At 51.7% G+C, this 22,437-nt stretch overlaps 2 protein-coding genes across 2 annotated transcripts in view; one reads left to right on the top strand and one right to left on the bottom strand.

Annotated features, from left to right (window-relative positions):
• Positions 1-263: 263 nt before the first annotated feature.
• LOC129694084 (zinc finger protein 335-like) overlaps positions 264-22,437 on the bottom strand; it is a 30,664-nt gene continuing 8,490 nt past the window's right edge. Inside the window, 6 exon segments of the mRNA XM_055630809.1 lie at positions 264-2,162; positions 5,478-5,765; positions 13,425-13,526; positions 13,957-14,062; positions 17,954-17,997; positions 18,779-19,051. Of these exon segments, the coding sequence (XP_055486784.1) occupies positions 813-2,162; positions 5,478-5,765; positions 13,425-13,526; positions 13,957-14,062; positions 17,954-17,997; positions 18,779-19,051 (2,163 nt within the window). The 3' untranslated portion in view covers positions 264-812.
• LOC129694082 (zinc finger protein 239-like) lies at positions 5,765-22,399 on the top strand. The gene is made up of 3 exons (XM_055630808.1): positions 5,765-5,922; positions 12,916-14,154; positions 18,673-22,399. The coding sequence occupies exon 2, from the start codon at positions 13,027-13,029 to the stop codon at positions 14,113-14,115; it is 1,089 nt and encodes a 362-aa protein (XP_055486783.1). The 5' UTR covers positions 5,765-5,922; positions 12,916-13,026; the 3' UTR covers positions 14,116-14,154; positions 18,673-22,399.

Raw genomic sequence — 22,437 nt, 5'->3', positions numbered from 1 at the left:
GTGCAGGCTCGGGAAGGGGCCGAAAAGCCTACTCCTAATCCTAATTTCTAAGTTTTTCTAGAAAGGATTTAAAAACTACGGGTGCAGCATTAATGGAGTTACAAAAATGGAGTTTCGGGCCGTCTGATTCTCCATCTGAAGAAGGGTTTCGGTTGAAACCCGTGCCTATTTCCTTCGCAAATAGATACTCCTGCTGCATGAGTTTCTCCAGCTTTTTTGTGTAACGCAAATTCTCCAGCATCTGCAGTTCTAATCAACAGATAAGGAAGCTTGTTTTTCTTACAACAGCGAGTTCACTGTGTTCTGTGTGGAAGTTGTTTGTTGGATTCCATACTCCAACGCCTGTATCTTGGAACTATCTAGATGCCTCACTTCTATCCAGATGCCTGGCAGACATGTTGAACAGGTACTTTAGATCTGTCTTCACAAACAATCTCCCAGATGTATTAGTGGCCAGAGGACCTAGGATGACGGAGGAACTGGCAAAGGCCTTGCCACATAGTGGGCAGGCGAAGGGCCGCTGGCCAGTGTGGACTCGCCGGTGCTCCATCAGGTGGTCAAGGCGGGACGGGAGGGGCAGGGGAAGCGATGCTCACTGCTGTGGGCACGCTGGTGCTGCGCAGGCTGGACATGCGGGTGAAACCCTTACCATACTCAGCTCACACAAAGAGTCTCTCAGCGATACAAAGGGTGTATCCACTGATGCACCCGCAGCCCCCGTGCGCTCTTGAAATGCTTGCCGCAGTGGGAGCAGCCGCTCGCCGGCGTGAGCCCGCCAGTATTGCCGCAATTCCCGCAAGTTGTCAAACGACTCACCGCAGTACGGGCAGTCGTATGGCTGGCCACTGGTGTGCACTGCTGAGACAGGGCGTTGGAGGCCCAGGCAAAGCGTTCTCTCCACACACCGGGCTGGGGACGGGACGGTCACCGGCATGCACCCGCTGGTGGGACAGCAGCTTGGAGGAGCGGGTGAAGCCCTTGCCGCACTGGGCGCAGGTGTAGGTATGCTCGCCGGTGTGGGTGCGCTGGTGTTGCAGCAGGCTGGTGGAGCGGGTGAAGCCCTTGCCACACTGGACGCATGTGTAGGGGCGCTCGCCGGTGTGAGTGCGCTGGTGCAACAGCAGGCTGTAGGAGCGGGTGAAGCCCTTGCCACACTGGACGCACGTGTAGGGGCGCTCGCCGGTGTGAGTCCGCTGGTGATCCTGCAGGCTGTTGGAGCGGTTGAAGCCCTTGCCACACTGGGCGCAGGTGTAGGGGCGCTCCCCGGTGTGGGTATGCTGGTGCTCCAGCAGGTTGCTGGAGCGGGTGAAGCCTTTGCCGCACTGGGTGCAGGTGTAGGGGCGCTCCCCGGTGTGGGTGCGCTGGTGTTTCAGCAGGTTGTTGGAGCGGGTGAAGCCCTTGCCACATTGGGCGCAGGTGTAGGGGCGCCTGCCGGTGTGGGTGCGCTGGTGCTCCAGCAGGTAGCTGGAGCGGGTGAAGCTCTTGCCGCACGGGGCGCAGGTGTAGGGGCGCACCCCAGTGTGGGTGTGTTGGTGCTCCAGCAGGGTGTAGGAGCGGGTGAAGCCCTTGCCGCACTGAGAACAGGTGTAGGGGCGCGCCCCGGTGTGGGTGCGCTGGTGCTCCAGCAGGCTGTCGGAGCGGGTGAAGCCCTTGCCGCACTGGGAACAGATGTAGGGACGCTCGCCGTTGTGGGTGTGCTGATGCCTCAGCAGCTTGCTGGACTGGGTGAAGCCCTTGCCGCAGTAGCTGCAGGTGTAGGGCCACTCCCTAGTATGCAGGCAGCTGTGTGTCTTCAGGTCCTTGGACGACTTGAAGCCTTTGCCACAGTCGGAGCAGGTGAAAGGCCGCTCGCTGCTGTGCACCAGCTGATGCCCCCGTAGCCCCGACAACCGGGCAAAGCTCTTGCCACAGGTGGAGCAGCCATAGGGCTTCTTGCCCGTGTGCACCCGCCGGTGGATGTCCAGCTCACTCGGGCACTGCCAGGCCTTGCCACACACGTTGCACTCACAATGCTTCTCCTTGTTGTGCCCTGCCATGTTGTCCTCCATCGAAGCCTCTTGAAGCTCAGCCTGCTCACCGAGCTGATGGGGGGGGCTCACCGGCACCCTGGCTGCCCTCAATGGCCGGTCACATCCCCATCTCTCTGTCCACTGCAACTGCTCCTAAATCCTGCAGGAGGGAAACACATAGGGACAAGGTGGAAAACAGGACATTATTAACACGTGAGCATTGCAAGTGCTTGAAGAGGGGGGGGGGGGGGGGGGGGGGGGTGGGGAGAGAGGGGCAGGGGGGCCGGGGGGGAGGGGGGGAGAAGGGGGCAGGAGGGCCGGGGGTGAGGAGGCAAGTGGGAGAAGGGGGGGCTGCACCGACCTGTGTCGCCGTGTGTCTGGACACCCCTGTGTGCAGCCACCCCACCCTGCACGACTGCCCCACCCTCAGACGTACCCCCCCTGCCCCGTGACGTACCCCCACCCTGCACAGACGTACCCCCACCCTGCACAGACGTACCCCCACCCTGCACAGACGTACCCCCCTGCACAGACCCGTGATGTACCCCCCCCACCTGCACAGCACAGTACGTACCCCCCACCCTGCACACGTGCACAGACGTACCCCCACCCTGCACAGACGTACCCCCACCCTGCCCCGTGACGTACCCCCACCCTGTACCCCCACCCTGCCCCACGTACCCCCACCCCACCCTGCCCCGTGACGTACCCCCACCCTGCACAGACGTACCCCCCACCCTGCCCCGTGACGTACCCCCACCCTGCACCGTACCCCCACCCTGCCCCGTGACGTACCCCCACCCCTGCCCCGTGACGTACCCCCACCCTGTACCCCCACCCTGCACAGACGTACCCCCACCCTGCCCCGTGACGTACCCCACCCTGCACAGACGTACCCCCACCCTGCACAGACACAGACGTACCCCCACCCTGCACAGACGTACCCCCACCCTGTACGTACCCCCACCCTGCCCCGTGACGTACCCCCACCCTGCACAGACGTACCCCCACCCTGCACAGACGTACCCCCACCCTGCCCCGCCCCGTGACGTACCCCCACCCTGCACAGACGTACCCCCACCCTGCACAGACGTACCCCCACCCTGCACAGACGTACCCCCGTACCCCACCCTGCCCCGTGACGTACCCCCACACTGCACAGACGTACCCCCACCCTGCACAGACGTACCCCCACCCTGCACAGACGTACCCCCACCCTGCCCCGTGACGTACCCCCACCCTGCACAGACGTACCCCCGCCCTGCAGACGTACCCCCACCTCCCACCGCCAGGAGGCGCTGCGGCCCGCTGACTAGAGACCAAAGATTATAGAGTTTAAGAAGGAACTGCAGATGCAGGAAAATCGAAGGTAGACAAAAAAGCTGGAGACACTCAGCGGGTGCAGCAGCATCTATGGAGTGAAGGAAAAAGGCAACGTTTCACACTGAAGAAAGGTTTCGATCCCGAAACGTTGCCTATTTCCTTCGCTCCATAGATGTTGCTGCACCCGCTGAGTTTCTCCAGCTTTTTTGTGTACCAAAGATTATAGAGATCTTTGCTAGAGACGGTGCATCGTGGCCTCCCGCCGCCAGGAGTGGGGAAACAGACCCAACGGGTCTGCACTTGGTCTAGTGGAATTTAAACTGGAGGCGGTGGAGGGAGGGATTAAACCAGAATGGATTATTGGGAAGAAAGAGCTACTTTAAATGTAGTTGCATCTGGTTGGGTAACTTTAGTTTGGGTGGAGATTATTCCATGCTTTAATTGTGCGGGGGAAGAATGAATTGCTGTACACATCTGTCTTTGTAGCTGGGATCACAAATTGGATCAAATGCCCCTCGGCCTCGTCTGCTCCTAATTGGTTTGGGTTTGGTGTAGGTCTTGTAAACTATGTCGAGCTGACCATTTAACATCTTGTAAAAACAGGTGAAACGGTGAAGAGCTTCACATAGAAACATAGAAATTAGGTGCAGGAGTAGGCCATTCGGCCCTTCGAGCCTGCACCGCCATTCAATATGATCATGGCTGATCATCCAACTAAGTATCCTGTACCTGCCTTCTCTCCATACCCTCTGATCCCTTTTGTCACAAGCTCCCTCTTAAATATAGCCAATGAACTGGCCTCAACTACCCTCTGTGGCAGAGAGTTCCAGAGATTCACCACTCTCTGTGTGAAAAAAGTTCTTCTCATCTCGGTTTTTCCCCCTTAAAGCTGGATTTCCCCCTTATCCTTAAGCTGTGACCCCTTGTCCTGGACTTCCCTAACATCGGGAACAATCTTCCTGCATCTAGCCTGTCCAACCCCTTAAGAATTTTGTAAGTTTCTATAAGATCCCCTCTCAATCTTCTAAATTCTAGAGAGTATAAACCAAGTCTATCCAGTCTTTCTTCATAAGACAGTCCTAACATCCCAGGAATCAGTCTGGTGAACCGTCTCTGCACTCCCTCTATGGCAATAATGTCCTTCCTCAGATTTGGAGACTAAAACTGTACGCAATACTCCAGGTGTGGTCTCACCAAGACCCTGTACAACTGCAGTAGAACCTGCCTGCTCCTATACTCAAATCCTTTTGCTATGAAAGCCAACATACCATTCGCTTTCTTTACTGCCTGCTGCACCTGCATGCCTACTTTCAATGACTGGTGTACCATGACACCCAGGTCTCGCTGCATCTCCCCCTTTTCCTAATCGGCCACCATTTAGATAATAGTCTGCTTTCCTGTTTTTGCCACCAAAGTGGATAACCTCACATTTACCCACATTATACTGCATCTGCCAAACATTTGCCCACTCACCCAGCCTATCCAAGTCACCTTGCAGCCTCCTAGCATCCTCCTCACATCTAACACTGCCCCCCAGCTTAGTGTCATCCGCAAACTTGGAGATATTGCCTTCAATTCCCTCATCCAGATCATTAATATATATTGTAAATAGCTGGGGTCCCAGCACTGAGCCTTGCGGTACCCCACTAGTCACTGCCTGCCATTGTGAAAAGGACCCGTTTACCGTGTCTTCCCTCCTTCACTCACTGACATCTCCCCCCCACGGCTCGGGCTCGGGCTCCACGGGTCGCCGGCCCTCGGGGAGGAGGAGGAGGAGTTGGGGCCGAGCTGCGGCGACTGATCCCACCTGAGCTCCCGGCGCTGAGCGGACGCCTCGTCCCGTCGACACACCGGCCCATGTGACAATAAAGTTGAATCAAAGAATCACAGTGAGACGCTGCCTCCCCCCCACCCACCCACGTGACAACCGTTGCTAGGGCGGACGGGCGGCTCTGATTGGCGGACGGCGCTGTCTGTCGGAGGGGCGGAGCTACGGCCTGACCTATAGGATGCGGTGATCTGTGGCGGTGGGCGGGTCGTGGTCCTGATCACGTGAGGCGGGCCGGTGACGTGTTGTGGTCACGTGAGGCGGGCCGGTGACGTGTTGTGGTCACGTGAGGCGGGCCGGTGACGTGCGGTGGTCACGTGAGGCGGGCCGGTGACGTTTGTGATCACGTGAGGCGAGCCGGTGACGTAGACCTGATCGCCGGCCGGCGGGAGGAGCAGCGGGAGCCCAGGTGGGAGCAGCAGCCGCCGCCGCCGCTCGGCCCCGCGTCCTTTCCTCACCCCCTCCTCCCTTCCCGAGGGTGATCCTGCCGCCGGCGGCCCCGAGGAGCCGGAGCCCGGAGCCCGAGAGCCCGAGACGTGCGGGCGGTGAGGGAGGGAGTGAGGGAGGGAGGGAGGTTGGTGGGCTGGGCGCCCTCTGGGCGCCCCCTGGCGGCGGGAGGCCGCGGTGCAAGGATACAAGGATGGAATTAAAGGGAAAGAGAATACAGGAAAAGTTAAGAAAAACATCAGAATTAACGGAGGTAGACAAAACAGCTGGAGAAACTCAGCGGGTGCAGCAGCATCTATGGAGCGAAGGAGATAGGTAACATTTCCGGCCGAAACCCTTCTTCAGATTGACGGGACTGAAATCTGAGGAAGGGATAGTATACAAGATACAAGATACATTTATTTGTCATTTGGACCCCTTGAGGTCCAAACGAAATGCCGTTTCTGCAGCCATACATTACAGACACATAGACCCAAGACACAACATAATTTACATAAACATCCATCACATTGCGGTGATGGAAGGCCAAATAAACTTATCTCTCCCCTGCACTCTCCCCCCCCCCCCCCCCCCCCCCGATGTCCCCCCCGATGTCAGCAAAGCCCCCGGCTGGCGATGGCGATTGTCCCGCGGGCCATTAAAGCCACGCCGGGTGATGCAAGGTCGCACACCGGGTCTTGGTGTTAGAGCCCCCGGCGTGCGCTCGCAGAGTCCTGCAGCCATTCCAAGCCGCGTGGGGCGGTAATGTAAGGCCCCGCTCCAGGAGCTCTTCGACCCCGCAACTCGGGCGGGGGAAGTCGCCGTTGCGAGAGCCCTGAAAAGCGGTCTCCCTCCAGGGACCCGCGGGCTCCCGGTGCCGCCGTCCACAGACCTGCCGTTGAAGCCTCCGACTCTCCGGTCGGGCCGCAGCAGCAGCAACAGCAGCGCTCCTCCACCGCTCCACCCGCTCCGGACTCAGCCAGCCCCGCGACGGTGACGGTGAGTCGTCGGCACCAGAGTCCCCGGTCTCTTCCTGTTGGAGGCCGCTCCTCGTTGCAGCCCCAACGATAACGGAAAACCCGACAAGAAAAGGTCGGGTCCCCGTGCAGGGAGAGATTTAAAAAGTTTCCCCCCCCCCTCCCACCCCCCCCCCCCCCCCCCCACACACACACCCCAACAAAAAATAACAAAAACTACATAAAAACATAGACAGAAAATGTCTATAGTATGGCCATGTGAAATAGGAATGGACGAGAAAGGTGAGAGGAGTAATGAATGTACAAATTGTAAGAAATAAAGTGGACGAGCTTGAGGCTCAGTTAGAAATTGGCAAATATGATGTTGTGGGAACTACAGAGACATGGCCAAAGATCTTATAGCAGAGCTCTGCTATAAGATCTTTGGACATGGCTGCAAGAGGGCCAGGGCTGGGAACTGAATATTCAAGGGTATACCTCCTATCGAAAAGACAGACAGGTGGCAGAGGGGGTGGGGTAGCTCTGTTGGTGAGGAATGAAATTCAGTCCCATGCAAGGGGTGACATTGAAACAGGAGATGTAGAGTATGGGTAAAACTAAGGAATCGCGAGGGTAAAAAGACCCTCTCAGGGCTCTCGCTTAACTTTTTTTCCCTGTTGCCAGCCGGGCAACCTTGGCAGCTTTTTAGGTTGCCAAATGACAGTTTAGGTGGTCATTTAAGATGGCTTGCATGACGCGTGCTCGGACGAATTGCGTAGTTACCAGTCGGAATTATGCTCAATGAAGCATTCACATATTATTTCTGCTTCAAATAAAGTCACAAACTAACATATTCACCAATCAAGACATGATATATACCACAATGACATGCAGCAAAATTATAATATGGTATCTCAACTCTTTTTACACATTGCAATTAATGCAATTTTTATTATTTCTTTCCACTTCCAAACAAAAATGTGGTTGGATTATTTAGCGTATGATCAACCTGAACCTTGATAACATATATGCTTAACCATGCACACTACAGATTGATGCAAGCATGTTTTCTGTGAAGGACCGAAAATTATCATGACATGGCCATAGCATGGGTCGTTATTGCTATTGGTACAGAAACACTCTCCTTCCCACATAATTTATCCACAACAAAATATGGGTTAGAAGGAATTTTCTAAAGGCATTTTATGATAATAGCTGTTAAAACTGACTATACCCATCTGACAGGTTAAACATTACACTAACTAACAAGAGATGGCCAAAGGACATAAATGCAGCAATGTTTGGTAATACAGGTGCACAACCTTTTATCCGAAAGCCTTGGGACCAGACACTTGTCGGATTTCGGACATTTTCGGATTCCCGAATGGAAGATTTTTAGCGTAGATTAGGTAGGTAGCGCGGGCGGCTTGAAAAGTCTGGAGTGGCTGCCTCCTCCCCGGAGACCGGGGAATCATTGTAAATCATTGCATAAATGTTAGTCAGTTAGTTTGGAGGGATTTTATGTGGTGGGGTGGGTGGGTGAAGGGGGAAACTTTAATTCTTAGTCCCCTACCTGGTCGGCGACTCCCAACATCGCGGAGCTGGGGGCTCCGTCCGGCCGCGGGCGGCGCCGGTTGGAGCTCCGACCCCGGCAACTCGACCCCTGGCTGCGAGGCGCTCCAAATCCAGCGCCGCCCGCGGTCGGACGCCCGCAGCCCCAGCTCCGCGAATGTTGGGAGAAGGCGGCCTCAGCGCCCTGGAGCTTACCGCACAGCGACCCGGTAAGGCATTGCCCGCTTCCCGCTGGTATCCCAGCGCTGCGACGCCGCCGACTCCCAACATTTGCGGAGCTGGGGCTGCAGGCGTCCGGCCGCGGGCGGCGCTGGATTTGGAGCGCCCCGCAGCCAGGGGTAGCGTTGCCGGGGTCGGATCTACAACCGGCGCCGCCCACAGCCCCAGCTAGGAGTTGGCGGCCACAGCGCTGCGGAGCTTACTGCACGGCGACCCGGTAAGGCATTGACCGCTCCCCGCCTCTCCGACCAGGTAGGGGACTAAGAATTAAAGTTTACCCCTTCAACCCCCCCTTCACATAAAAGCCCTCCAAACTAACTGACTAACATTTAAGCAATGATTTACAGATGTTTAAGTGTCTCCCCGGTCTCCGGGGAGGAGGCAGCCGCTACAGTAGTACAGACCTGGGTTGACCGTGGGTCGTTTCGGGTCAAGTTTGGCGCCAAACGCGAGCTTTGGTGTGCAGACGACATCCTGGAAAAAATGGCTGGTTTTCAGAGTTTTTCGGTTTCCGGAACACCGGATAAAAGGTTGTGCACCTGTATATATTTAAAGGTGTCAAGACGCCACATTACCAGACATTCAGATTAGATGTATGTGGCAATGAAGATACTCAGTTTGTAAGCACCATTTAAAAAAAAATTGTTGATAAACGCTTTTTCCATCATTCCCACTTCAGAATTAACGTTAAAATTTCAACTGAAATATCTCCTGACCAAATTTGTGATGTATATGACTGACTGTAGAAGTAAAACCTGGATAAATCCAACGTATAGTTGTGAATGTTACTCATTAAATAACTACAGTACTGATACTCCATATTAAGAGCATTGATTTGCCATTAAAATGAATTCTGTAATAACGTGTCAGTGACAATCGAACACTGCGGTTTTAATGTTTCACGTGTTCACAATTTAATTAATCCATCTTTATGGATTAAAACAAATAATAACATTAGGAATTAAAACATATTTGATTGCATTCCGTTATCAAACATAGTTAATGTTACCTCTGAAGACATTTCCAGCACAATAGGGTCGGGAGGGTGTGTGAATCAGTGCAGGATGGATAGATGGTGGTGGTGGGGTGGGGGGGGCCTGAGAAGGCAATCGGTGCGGATTTGATGGATTGAGGCAGGGGAATTAGTGCATGTTGGTTGGAGTAGGTAAAATTGTGAGGGGAGAGTGCGGGGAATGTCAGTGGGGTTGAATGGGGATATCTGTGCAGGATGGATGGGGGGGTATCTGAGCAGTGCAGGATGGATGGGAAGGGGGGTCAGTACAGAATGAATTGGGGGACCAGTGTAGGATTGATGGGGAGTGGCAGGAGAATCAATGCAAGGTGGCTAGGGAGATCAGTGCAAGATGAATAGATGGGGGCGGGGGATGTCAGTGAGGACTGAATAGAGGCAGCAATGGGGATCAGTGCGGGATCGAGAGGAGGGGTCTCAGGATAAGGGGAGTGAGGGGGGGGGGCGTACGAGAGGAAGGGGCAGAGGAGGTGGGAAGGAAGGCCAGCGCTCCTCGGACAACACCTGTCAGGCACGGAAATCGCAACCAAAATATGGAGGGGACCGCGGACAGAAGTCTTGGCGGCCGCGCGCGCATGCGAACACGCGCGAGGCTTCGGAGGCTTCTGTGAACCGTAATTTCAACTCAATCCAGTGCTAAATGCAGCTCAACTGCCTGTCTCGCCTAGAGCCCTGTCTGGATTGAGACAGTTGGTTAACCTGGCGGAACAGGCAGAGTGAGCTGGGCTTTGCGCTGGCTGTGGGCCTGGGGGCACCGCGCCCGTCTGACTCTCACCGCCTCTGGCCAACCCCCGAGGGGGGGGGCTCTCGGGGGGGGCGGACGGTCCAGGGGCTGTTAGGCAGCGATTGCAGCGCCAGAGACCGGGATCGATCCTGGCTGAGGTGCAGGGCTGTCTCCCTCCTCCAATCACCGCGCTCTATCCTCAGTCTCCCCCCCCCCCCCCCCCCCCCCCCCCCCCCCCCCCCCCCCCCCCCCCCCACTTCCGCATCTCTACTTCGACCGACACCTCCCTCCTCCAAGGGTCTGTTTTGGAAGCGCCGTTGGCGGAGTGGCAGCTACGGCCTTTATCGGGCGGGGCGGGGCGGGGTGCGGGAGGAGGAGGAGATGGAGCCGTCGCCGCTGCTGCTGTGCGGGGCCCGTCATTCGCTCCGACCCATGTCACGCCACACTGAGCATCTTTCCCACAACCGTCGCCAACACAAAACGTCACGTTACTTTTCTCCAGAGATGCTGCCGGACCCGCTGAGTTACTCCAGTTTTTTGTGTCTATCTTCGGTATAAACCAAGTTGCCAAGCCGGGCAAAATGACTCGCCGTTTAGGTTGCCCGGCGGCACTTTGAGTGGTCAGTGGCACCCGGGCAACCGTTAATTTCAAGCCCTGCTAATGGGACTTATCTACAGGCCCCCAAACAGTAGCCTGGACATAGGGCACAAGTTGAATCAAGAGTTATAATGGCATGTAGTAAAGGTAATGCTACGGTTGTTATGGGAGATTTCAACATGCAGGTAGACTGGGAAAATCAAATTTGTACTGGACCCCAAGAAAGGGAGTTTGAGCAGTGCCTCCGAGATGGATTCTTCATAGAGCAGCTTGTATTGGAGCCTACTAGGGAGAAGGCAATTCTGGATTTAGTGTTATGTAATGAACCGGATTTGATAAAGGAACTTGAGGTTAAGGAGCCATTAGGAGGCAGTGACCTTGATATAATAAGTTTTAATCTACAATTTAGGAGGGAGTAGGGTAAATTTGAGGTGTCATTGTTACAGTTCAGCAAAGGGGACTATGGAGCCATGAGGGAGGAGCTGGCCAAAGTTGATTGGAAAGATACACTAGCAGGGATGACAGTAGAACAACAAGGCCAGGCATTTCTGGGAATAATGCAGAAGGTGCAGGATCAGTTCATTCCAAAAAGGAAGAAAGATTCCTATGTTTCTAAGGGAAGTAAGAGGCGACCGTGGCTGACAGTGGATTCAGTAAAAGAGAAGAACTATCACATAACAAAGATGAATAGGAATCCAGAGGATTGGGTAACTTAAAGAGCAACAGAAAATAACTAAAATGACAATACGGGAAAAAAGATGAGGTATGAAGGTAAGCTAGCCAAGAATATAAATGACGATAGTAAAAGCTTCTTTGGGTATGTGAAGAGAAAAAAATTAGTTAAGACAAATGTGCGTCCCTTGAAGACAGAAATAGGTGAATTTATATGGGGAGCAAGGAAATGGCAGACGAGTTGAACAGGAACTTTGGATCTGGCTTCACTAAGGAAAACACAAACAATCTCCAAGATTAACTAGTGGCCAGAGGACCTAGGGTGACGGAGGAACTGAAGGAGATTCACATTAGGCAGGAAATTATGTTGGGTAGACTGATGGGACTGAAGGCTGATAAATCCCCAGAGCTTGATGGTCTGCATCCCAGGGTACTTAAGGAAATGGCTCTAGAAATTGTAGACGCATTGGTGATCATTTTCCAATGTTCTATAGATTGAGGATCGGTTCCTGTGGATTGGAGGGTAGCTAATGTTATCTCACTTTTTAAGAAAGGAAGGGGAGAGCAAACAGGGAATTATAGACCAGTTAGCCTGACATCGCTGGTGGGGAAGATGCTGGAGTCAATTATAGAAGATGAAATAGCGGCACATTTGGATAGCAGTAACAGGATGGATTTACGAAGGGGAAATCATGCTTCATTAATCTTCGGGAATTTTTTGAGGATGTAACTATGAAAATGGACAAGGGAGAGCCAATGGACGTAGTGTACCTGGACTTTCAGAAAGCCTTTGATAAGGTCCCACATAGAAGATTAGTCAGCAAAATTAGAGCACTCCAGCAATCTGTATTATCTGAATGGTGTCTGAATGAAGTTAAGAAAATGGTAAGTATGATATCTGAGGGTCCTTGTTCATCAGTCACTGTAAGTAAGCATGCAGGTACAGCAGGCAGTGAAGAACGCTAATGGTATGTTGGCCTTCAGAGCGAGAGGAGTTTAGGAGCAAGAAGGTCCTACTGCTGTTGTAGATGGCTCTAGTGAGACAACACCTGGAGTATTGTGTGCACTTTTGGTCTCCTAATTTGAGGAAGGACATTCTTGCTATTGAGGAAGTGCAGCATAGGTCCACCAGGTTAATTCCCGGGATGGCGGGACTGACATATGATGAAAGAATGGGTTGTCTGGGCTTGTATTCACTGGAATTTAGAAGGATCACAGGTGGCTGCGTGTGAACGGGTGATTTTCCTCCCCACCCCCCCTGACCCTCCACTCCCCCCTGACCCTCCACTCCACCCCCCCCCCCATGAACCCATCACCCAATTCTCCCTTACCCCCTCCCCCCCCTCAAGCATTAATTCGATTGTGTGTCAGACGACGGGGCTCGCTGTTGGCTTCTGTTGACGTCCAACATGTTGACAGAATTGTCGCCCGATGCGTCACCGAGCGCATCGCGTCGTCGCTTCCAGGGATCGCCACGAGGAGGCTTCTGTCTTGATCCCCGAACACTAGTAATGTCCTGTTTGCCAGCTTGTTGACTCTCTGTATTCCCCTCCTGCAGGGTTTAGGAGCCGTTGCTGTGGACGGAGAGACAGGGACGTGAGCGGCCTATTGAGGGCGGCCAGGGTGCCCTGCTCGGTGTGCGGGCTGAGCTTCGAGGGGCTGAGCTTCGATGGAGGACCACATGACGGGGCACAACAAGGAGAAGCGTTGTGAGTGCGACGTGTGTGGCAAGGCCTGGCAGAGCCCGTGCCAGCTGGAGACCCACCGGCGGGTGCACACGGGCAACAACCTGAAGGTGCACAGACGCCTGCACACTGGGGAGCGGCCCTACACCTGCAGCGACTGCGGCAAGGGCTTCAACCGCTCCCACGACCTGCTAAGGCACCAGTGCACCCACATCGGCGAGCGCCTCTACACCTGCGCCCAGTGTGGCAAGCGCTTCACCCACTCCACCAACCTGCTGAGGCACCAGCGCACCCACACCGACGAGCGCCCCTTCACCTGCGCCCAGTGCGGCAAGGGCTTCACCCGCTCCAACAACCTGCTGGAGCACCAGCAGGTGCACACCGGCGAGAGGTCCTTTGGTTGCTCCGACTGCGGCAAGAGCTTCAAGTCGTCAACATACCTGAAGGTGCACAGGCGGTTGCACACCAGGGAGCGGCCCTTCACCTGCAGCGACTGCAGCAAAGGCTTCAAGTCGTCCAAGGACCTGAAGGTGCACAGGCGCCTGCACACCGGGGAGCGGCCCTACACCTGCAGCGACTGTGGCAAGAGCTTCACCCGCTCCAGCGACCTGCTGGTGCACCAGCGCACCCACACCGGCGAGCGCCCCTACACCTGCGCCCAGTGCGGCAAGGGCTTCACCCATTCCAGCCACCTGCTGAGGCACCAGCGCACCCACACCGGCGAGTGCCCCTACATCTGTGCCCAGTGCGGCAAGGGCTTCATCAGCTCCACCAGGCTGCTGTCCCACCAGCAGGTGCACGCCGGCGACTGTCCTGACCCCAGCCTGGTGTGTGGAGAGCGCTTTGCCATGGCCTCCCAAGCCCTGTCTCACCAGCACGTGCACACCAGTGGCCAGCCCTACGACTGCCCGTACTGCGGTGAGACGTTCGACAGCTCGAGAGGGTTGCGGCAGCACCGGCGGGCTCACGCCGGTGAGCGGCTGCTCGCGCTGCGTCAATCGTTTCAAGAGCACACGGAGGCTGCGGGAGAACCAGCGGATACACACTGGCGAGAGACCCTTGGTGTGTGCTGAGTGTGGCAAGGCTGTGGCAGCACCAGCGTACCCACAGCGGTGAGCGTCCCTTCCGGTGGTAAGGGCTTCACCCGCCTTGACCACCTGCTGGAGCACCGGCGAGTCTACATCGGCCAGCGCCCCTTCACCTGACCCCCCCCCCCCCCCCCCCAGTGCAAGGCCTTTGCCCGCTCCTCCAGCCTGCTGGCACATCGCGACGTGGCTAGATTAGCGCTGATTAGGTAGACACAAAATGTTGGAGGGAATAGGTAACGTTTAGGGTCGAGACCCTTTTCAGTCTTGACACCCATTCCTTCTCCCCAAAGATGTAAGTTGGGCTGAAGGGCCTGCTTCTATGTTGGGTGACTAGTGTAGATGGGCAGGTTGGCCGGTGTGGGCAAGTTGGGCTGAAGGGCCTGTTTCAGTGCTGGGTGACTAGTGTAGATGGGCAGGTTGGCCGGTGTGGGCAAGTTAGGCTGAAGGGCCTGCTTCTATGTTGGGTGACTAGTGTAGATGGGCATGTTGGCCAGTGTGGGCAAGTTGGGCTGAAAGAAGGGCCTGTTTCCGTACTGAGTGACTCTGACACATTCAGCTCCGTTAAGTTTTGTAAATTGGAGGTCAAGACCGCTCTCTAGTTGGCAAGAGGACGGTTCAGTCAGGTCTGCCAACATTGGGTGAGAGTTGGGAGTGAGAAATTGTGGGGGGGTTTAGAAATAGTAAGTGAGGTAAACAAACATAATAGTTGAGTGGCAAATGATAACAGTGCTACCTTCCCAATATTTAACTGGAGAAAATAATGGGTTATCGGGGCTGTATGTTGTGACAGACAGCCTAACATCTTGCATGTCATTTTAATATTACACTTATCCCATACGCCTGGATATTCCAGATGAATAAATTAAGGTTTTGTCAACTAATTACAAATCAGGCTAATTACCAATCAATCACATTAACCAACTCCAAAAACACAGTGCTGAGCATTGGGATCTAGACATCACGGACATCTGACCTCAGTTCCCCGCTCACATATGGCAGTGCTCTCTGCCTGAACCAGGGACCACAGAGCGTTTTTGAAAGTAAGGGGGCTGAGCGATCACTGATCACTGGCCTTGGCAGTAACCAGCGAGGGAGTGGAACAACCGAATGGGGGGAGGGCGTGGGAGGGATGTGATCCCCTCCCATGGTAGCGACCTTTGAAATTTGATGTATTAAAATCATGTTTTAGTGCATTGTAGAAGTATGATATAGGGAGGTTGCACGTAAGGTCACTGGGTCATAGGGCTTGACGCACGGAGCCGCTCAATCCATCTGGAGGACATCCGTCACTTCCGGTATATGTTATTATTGCAAGAAACGCATACTTTCCTACCTGTTAAAAACCACCAAAATTATGAATTTTTGCGCTAAAAAAAATTGTGGAAGTCGGGGTAAGTGTGAGAGACATGTACCCAACTTTAGAATTCCAAAAGTGAAGTGAAATGAAGGTAAAGAGAAGCGAGAGCTGAAGGGGCAACAACAGCTAAAGTGCTTGGTAAACATTGGCTGTGCAGATATCGGAATTGTAAATATTGGGAATTGTCGCGTTTGCTCACTGCATTTCATAGAAACATAGAAATTAGATGCAGGAGTAGGCCATTCGGCCCTTCGAGCCTGCACCGCCATTCAATATGATCATGGCTGATCATCCAACTCAGTATCCCGCACCTGCCTTCTCTCCATACCCTCTGATTCCCTTAGCCACAAGGGCCACATCTAACTCCCTCTTAAATATAGCCAATGAACTGGCCTCGACTACCCTCTGCGACAGAGAGTTCCAGAGATTCACCACTCTCTGTGTGAAAAAAGTTCTTCTCAACTCGGTTTTAAAGGATTTCCCCCTTATCCTTAAGCTGTGACCCCTTGTCCTGGACTTCCCCAACATCGGGAGCAATCTTCCTGCATCTAGCCTGTCCAACCCCTTAAGAATTTTGTAAGTTTCTATAAGATCCCCTCTCAATCTCCTAAATTCTAGAGAGTATAAACCAAGTCTATCCAGTCTTTCTTCATATGACAGTCCTGACATCCCAGGAATCAGTCTGGTGAACCTTCACTGCACTCCCTCTATGGCAATAATGTCCTTCCTCAGATTTGGAGACCAAAACTGTACGCAATACTCCAGGTGTGGTCTCACCAAGACCCTGTACAACTGCAGTAGAACCTCCCTGCTCCTATACTCATCAACAGTAAGGCATTATTTGTGTTTTTTCTTGATTCCTTTGGTATCTAAAAAGTCTCAAGTGATAAATCTGGCTGTAAATTATTAGTCAGATGCGTTTTCATTTTGTATGTAAAAACCAACTTGAGAACCATGGGCGATTTAAAAAATTTACAGCCAGATTTATCACTTCTGGAATTTTTTAGATGCCAAAGGATTCAAGAAAAAACACAAATAATGCCTTAGTTGATGAAATGCAGTGAGCAAACTGCCAATGTTCACCAAGCACTCTGGCTGTTGTTGTCCCTTCAGTTCTCGCTTCTATCTACCGTCATTTCTCCTCACTTTTGGAATTCTGAAGGAGGCTAAATGTCTCTCACGCTTATCCCGATTTCCATAATTGTTTACAGCACAAAAATTGACATTTTCGGCGGGTTTTAACGGGCCCGCTACGCTGGAAACAATGGTCAGTGTCTACCTGCGGTTCATCTCGTGTACTCCACTTGGCGTAGCGTAGCAACAGCACCTATAAATGTTTTTTGTTTGAAGTATTTTTAAGGTAACTTTTTAAGGGGTAGCTTTTTCCACATAAAGGGTGGTGGGTGTATGGAACAAGCTGCCAGAGGAGGTAGTTGAGGCTGGGACTATCCCAACATTTAAGAAACAGTTAGACTGATCCATGGATAGGACAGGTTTGGAGGGATATGGACCAAAAGCCGGTAGTGCGTCAGTATAGCACAATGGGCTAAGAGTTCGGCTGGCGACCGGAAGGTAGCCGGTTCAAATCCCGCTTGGAGTGCATACTGTCGTTGTGTCCTTGGGCAAGACACTTCACCCACCTTTGCCTGTAATGGAATGTACGGCGGCAGGCGCGGGCACACCGCGACGCCCTGTGTCTCCCTTTCAAGGGAGATGCTAAAAATGCATTTCGTTGTCTCTGTACTGTACACTGACAATGACAATAAATTGAATCATTTCATTTTTTTTTTTAGTGTAGCTGGGACATGTTGGCGGGTGTGGGCAAGTTGCGCTGAAGGGCCTGTTTTCACACTGTATCACTAAGACTACATTATACCTCCACCATGCACGAATGCTTCAAAATCGAGTGGTCGAGTTTTATCACCATATAATCAAGCATAGAAACATAGAAAATAGATGCAGGAATAGGCCATCGGCCCTTCGAGCCAGCACTGCCATTCAATATGATCATGGCTGTTCATCTAAAATCAGTATCTCTTTCCTGTTTTTTCTCCATATCCTTTGATTTCGCGAGCCCCAAGAGCTAAATGTAACATCCAGTGAATTGGCTTCCACTGACTTCTGTGGCAGAGAATTCCACAGATTGACAACTCTTTGGGTGAAGAAAGTTTGTCCTCATCTCAGTCCTAACTGGCCTACCCTTTATTATTAATCTGTGACCCCTGTTTCTGAGCTTCCCCCAACATCGAGACCATTTTTCCTGCAGTTACAGTCAGTGAAAATCTAGCAGGCAAGCAGGATGCTTTCTCCAACCACCCCCATTTGTACCCTGGTTCAATTTATCTATACCCGTCGTAATCTTGTTTACCTCAATAAGGTCTCTCCTCTGCCTCCTATACTACTCCTCGCCTTCACTCTTCTGCACTCATTCCAACTGAATATTGACCTAGAGTTGGAAGCACCAACTTTTCTGCCGCTGCCTGTTCGGGACGGTACAACAGTAGACCAACCTGAAACACAAAATGATGGGTGCATTCAGCCAGGCAAGCCGCAGCAGTGGGAAAAGAAACCATCAAACATCTTGGCTCAGGGACTCGTCCTCAGAACTCTTCTTGTGCGAGTCACTGACCCAAGATTCAAGTAGGTGAGGGGTTAGGGTATGAGTGGGAGGGGTGTAAAATGGTTGGGAGTAGAGAGGGCTGCGGAGTTGGAGGAGGTTGAACGGACGGGGTGAGAGGGGGAGAGGTTGAGATGTGGGCGATGAATGCCGGACTAAATGCGTTATGCGTGAATATACTTTCTACCCGGAACAAGCTCAAGTGGATGAGCTTGTAGAGCAGTTAGAAATTGGAGAGAGAGGGCCAGAAAAGTGGGAGGAGAGAGAGACAGGCTCTTAGGAGTGGCATGATAGGGTCGAGGGAGTGCAAGGCAACTGGAAAAGAGGGTTGGGGAAGTGGGGAGAGGTGTGATGTGAAGGTACACAAAAATGCTGGAGAAACTCAGCGGGTGCAGCAGCATCTATGGAGCGAAGGAAATAGGCGACGTTTCGGGCCGAAACCATTCTTCAGACTGATGTGGATGGGTGGTGGCGAGGGGGTGATGGAGAATTGAATAACTTTATGAATACATTATACCTTCTTGTCACATGTACCCAGGTACAGTAAAATGTCTTATTTTATAAACAGGCAGTACAAAATGTCACGTTTTGGTGCCGACAAAGTTGGAAAAGTACCGAAGTTGGCAACCCCCCACCGCACCTCATCCCCGTCGTTCTTGGCGCCTCATCTCCACATTATTCTTGGCATCCATCTCGTTCTCGACGTCCACCTTGCTCACGGATCCATCCTCGCTCTCGGTGGCGCGGTTACCGTAGATGCTAATGGCCGGGGGCTGACTCTGAGATTGCGGTGAGTTAGCGGACTCTGCCGTCAGACTACCGGGGAGCTGCTTGCCGGGCCACTCCTGGCGATGTGAGGGAAGTACCGGGTAGAAGAGAAGAGAGAGGGGACCACGACAGCCGGGGTTGAGGGGGCTACAGAAGCCGACATTGACCGAGACGGACGACTGGGGTGAGAGAAGGACAGTGGACTGATGGGAGAGAGGACACGAGGAGTGGGGAGTGAGGGTTGAGTTCTTCATTAGGATGGAGAATTACATAGTTAATTCAGAAACAAGGGTTTTGAAATTAAAGAATGGTAACTTTGAGGGTATGAGACGGGAATTGGCCAAGTTAGACTGGCAATTGATTCTTAAAGGATTGACGGTGGATATGCAATGGAAGGCATTTAAAAGAATAAATCAGGAAAGGTAGTGCATCCATGGATATTAACGCAATAGAAAGGAAGGACATTAGCTTGGAGGATGTGGTATCGATATGGGTAGAGCTGCGAAACACTAAGGGGCAGAAAACGCTGGTGGGTGTTGTGTACAGGCCACCTAACAGTAGTAGTGGAGTTGGGGATGGTATCAAACAGGAAATTAGAAATGCGTGCGACAAAGGCAAAACAGTTATAATGGGTGACTTCAATCTACATATAGATTGGGTGAATCAAATTGGCAGGGGTGCTGAGGAAGAGGATTTCTTGGAAGGTATGCGGGATAGTTATCTAAATCAACATGTAGAGGAACCAACGAGAGAGCAGGCCATTTTAGACTGGGTATTGAGTAATGAGAAAGGGTTAGTTAGCAGTCTTGTTGTGCGTGGCCCCTTGGGCAAGAGTGACCATAATATGGTTGAGTTCTTCATTAGGATGGAGAGTGACTTTGTTAATTCAGAAACAATGGTTCTGAACTTAAAGAAAGGTAACTTTGAGGGTGAGTTGATCATGGGGAACAAGGATATGGTGGACCAATTGAATAACTACTTTGGTTCTGTCTTCACTAAGGAAGACATAAATAATCTGCCGGAAATAGCAGGGGACCGCGGGTCAAAGGAGTTGGAGGAATTGAGTAAAATCCAGGTTAGTCGGGAAGTGGTGTTGGGTAAATTGAATGGATTAAAGGCCGTTAAATCCCCAGGGCCAGATAGGCTGCATCCCAGGGTACTTAAGGAAGTAGCTCCAGAAATAGTGGATGCATTAGTAATAATCTTTCAAAACTCTTTAGATTCTGGAGTAGTTCCTGAGGATTGGCGGGTAGCAAACGTAACCCCACTTTTTAAGAAGGGAGGGAGAGAGAAAACGGGGAATTACAGACCAGTTAGTCTAACATCGGTAGTGGGGAAACTGCTAGAGTCAGTTATTAAAGATGGGATAGCAGCACATTTGGAAAGTGGTGAAATCATTGGACAAAGTCAGCGTGGATTTATGAAAGGTAAATCATGTCTGACGAATCTTATAGAATTTTTCGAGGATGTAACTTGTAGCGTGGATAGGGGAGAACCAGTGGATGTGGTGTATCTGGACTTCCAGAAGGCTTTCGACAAGGTCCCACATAAGAGATTAGTATACAAACTAAAAGCACATGGCATTGGGGGTTTAGTATTGATGTGGATAGAGAACTGGCTGGCAAACAGGAAGCAAAGAGTAGGAGTAAAACGGGTCCTTTTCACAATGGCAGGCAGTGACTAGTGGGGTACCGCAATGCTCAGTGCTGGGACCCCAGCTATTTACAATATATATTAATGATCTGGATGAGGGAATTGAAGGCAATATCTCCAAGTTTGCGGATGACAGTAAGCTGGGGTGCAGTGTTAGCTGTGAGGAGGATGTTAGGAGACTGCAAGGTGACTTGGATAGGCTGGGTGAGTGGGCAAATGTTTGGCAGATGCAGTATAATGTGGATAAATGTGAGGTTATCCATTTTGGTGGCAAAAACAGGAAAGCAGACTATTATCTAAATGGTGGCCGATTGGGAAAGGGGGAGATGCAGCGAGACCTGGGTGTCATGGTACACCTGTCATTGAAAGTAGGCATGCAGGTGCAGCAGGCAGTGAAGAAAGCAAATGGTATGTTAGCTTTCATAGCAAAAGGATTTGAGTATAGGAGCAGGGAGGTTCTACTGCAGGTGTACAGGGTCTTGGTGAGACCACACCTGGAGTATTGCATACAGTTTTGGTCTCCAAATCTGAGGAAGGACATTCTTGCCATAGAGGGAGTGCAGAGAATGTTCACCAGACTGATTCCTGGGATGTCAGGACTGTCTTATGAAGAAAGACTGGATAGACTTGGTTTATACTCTCTAGAATACGCAATACTCCAGGTCTTGCTACATCTCCCCTTTTCCTAGTCGGCCACCATTTAGATAAAAGTCTGCTTTCCTGTTTTTGCCACCAAAATGGATAACCTCACATTTATCCACATTATACTGCATCTGCAAGGGACCTACATTTGTTTTAACTAATCTCTTTCTTTTCACATATCTATAAAAACCTTTGCAGTCAGTTTTTATGTTCCCTGCCAGTTTTCTTTCATAATCTATTTTTCCTTTCCTAATTAAGCCCTTTGTCCTCCTCTGCTGGTCTCTGAATTTCTCCCAGTCCTCCGGTATGCTGCTTTTTCTGGCTAATTTGTACGCATCATCCTTCGCTTTGATACTATCCCTGATTTCCCTTGTTATCCACGGATGCACTACCTTCCCTGATTTATTCTTTTGCCAAACTGGGATGAACAAATTTTGTAGTTCATACATGCAGTCTTTAAATGCCTTCCATTGCCGTCAATCTTGGCCAATTCACGTCAAGAAGGAGATAGCTGAGATCCAGGGTGTGGGGGAAAATCATAACCAAAGTATATGGAGTTGGTTTAATGGATGGGGCTCCTTTTGGGGTCTGGTGTGGCATTATGGGACTATTATTGTGATAATTATAATTGTTGCTGCATTGCTTCACTGCCTGCCACCATGTATTCACCAATGTCTGGCTTCTTGCTGCATTATTTGATAGATTGATTGATACAATCAAAAGGGGGGAATGTAAGAGCTAGTGCGGACCCCGCCATCTTATTTAGCTATTTTATTCATGTTAGCTGCAACCTCCATTTTGTGAATAGATTGCTGGTTAAATTTAAAGATTGATTACAGAAGTCTGCAGAAGCTTGTGAACATGACCTTCACTAACTAAAAGGAACAGAGATAACGGCCGTTCCCTAGCATCTCGTTTCTTTGCCATATCAGTGTTCAGTCTGGAGGTTGCAATGAATACAATAGTGCTTTCTTGCCTATGCAGCTGGACCATGTATCTCTATACTCCCATATCTTTTTAAAGTTAGTTTGAAGGATTTCATTGTATGTAACTGAGCCCTTTGTTCACTTATGCCTACTAACCATGTGTCTAATGTTGTTTTATCAGTATAAAGATACTTGTATTTTCTCTGTCTAGTCTGTAGAGTTGTAGCATCTTGCGAGTGTGTATCTAAGTGCACACTCCTGGCTGTCCTATTTCACCTGGGTGACATAATAAATGTTTGTTCAACGAGACCTTTGACTGAGTTATTATTCTACTCATCAAGTCT

This window comes from Leucoraja erinacea, unplaced genomic scaffold, assembly GCF_028641065.1.
Source record: "Leucoraja erinacea ecotype New England unplaced genomic scaffold, Leri_hhj_1 Leri_538S, whole genome shotgun sequence".
NCBI lineage: Eukaryota > Metazoa > Chordata > Chondrichthyes > Rajiformes > Rajidae > Leucoraja > Leucoraja erinaceus.
Note: the sequence above shows the minus strand (reverse complement) of the source record. Positions and strands in the feature narration are given on the sequence as shown.

Coding starts and splice junctions, on each gene's coding strand:
- LOC129694082 (XM_055630808.1), top strand. CDS start 13,027: ATGGAGGACCACATGACGGGGCACAACAAGGAGAAGCGTTGTGAGTGC.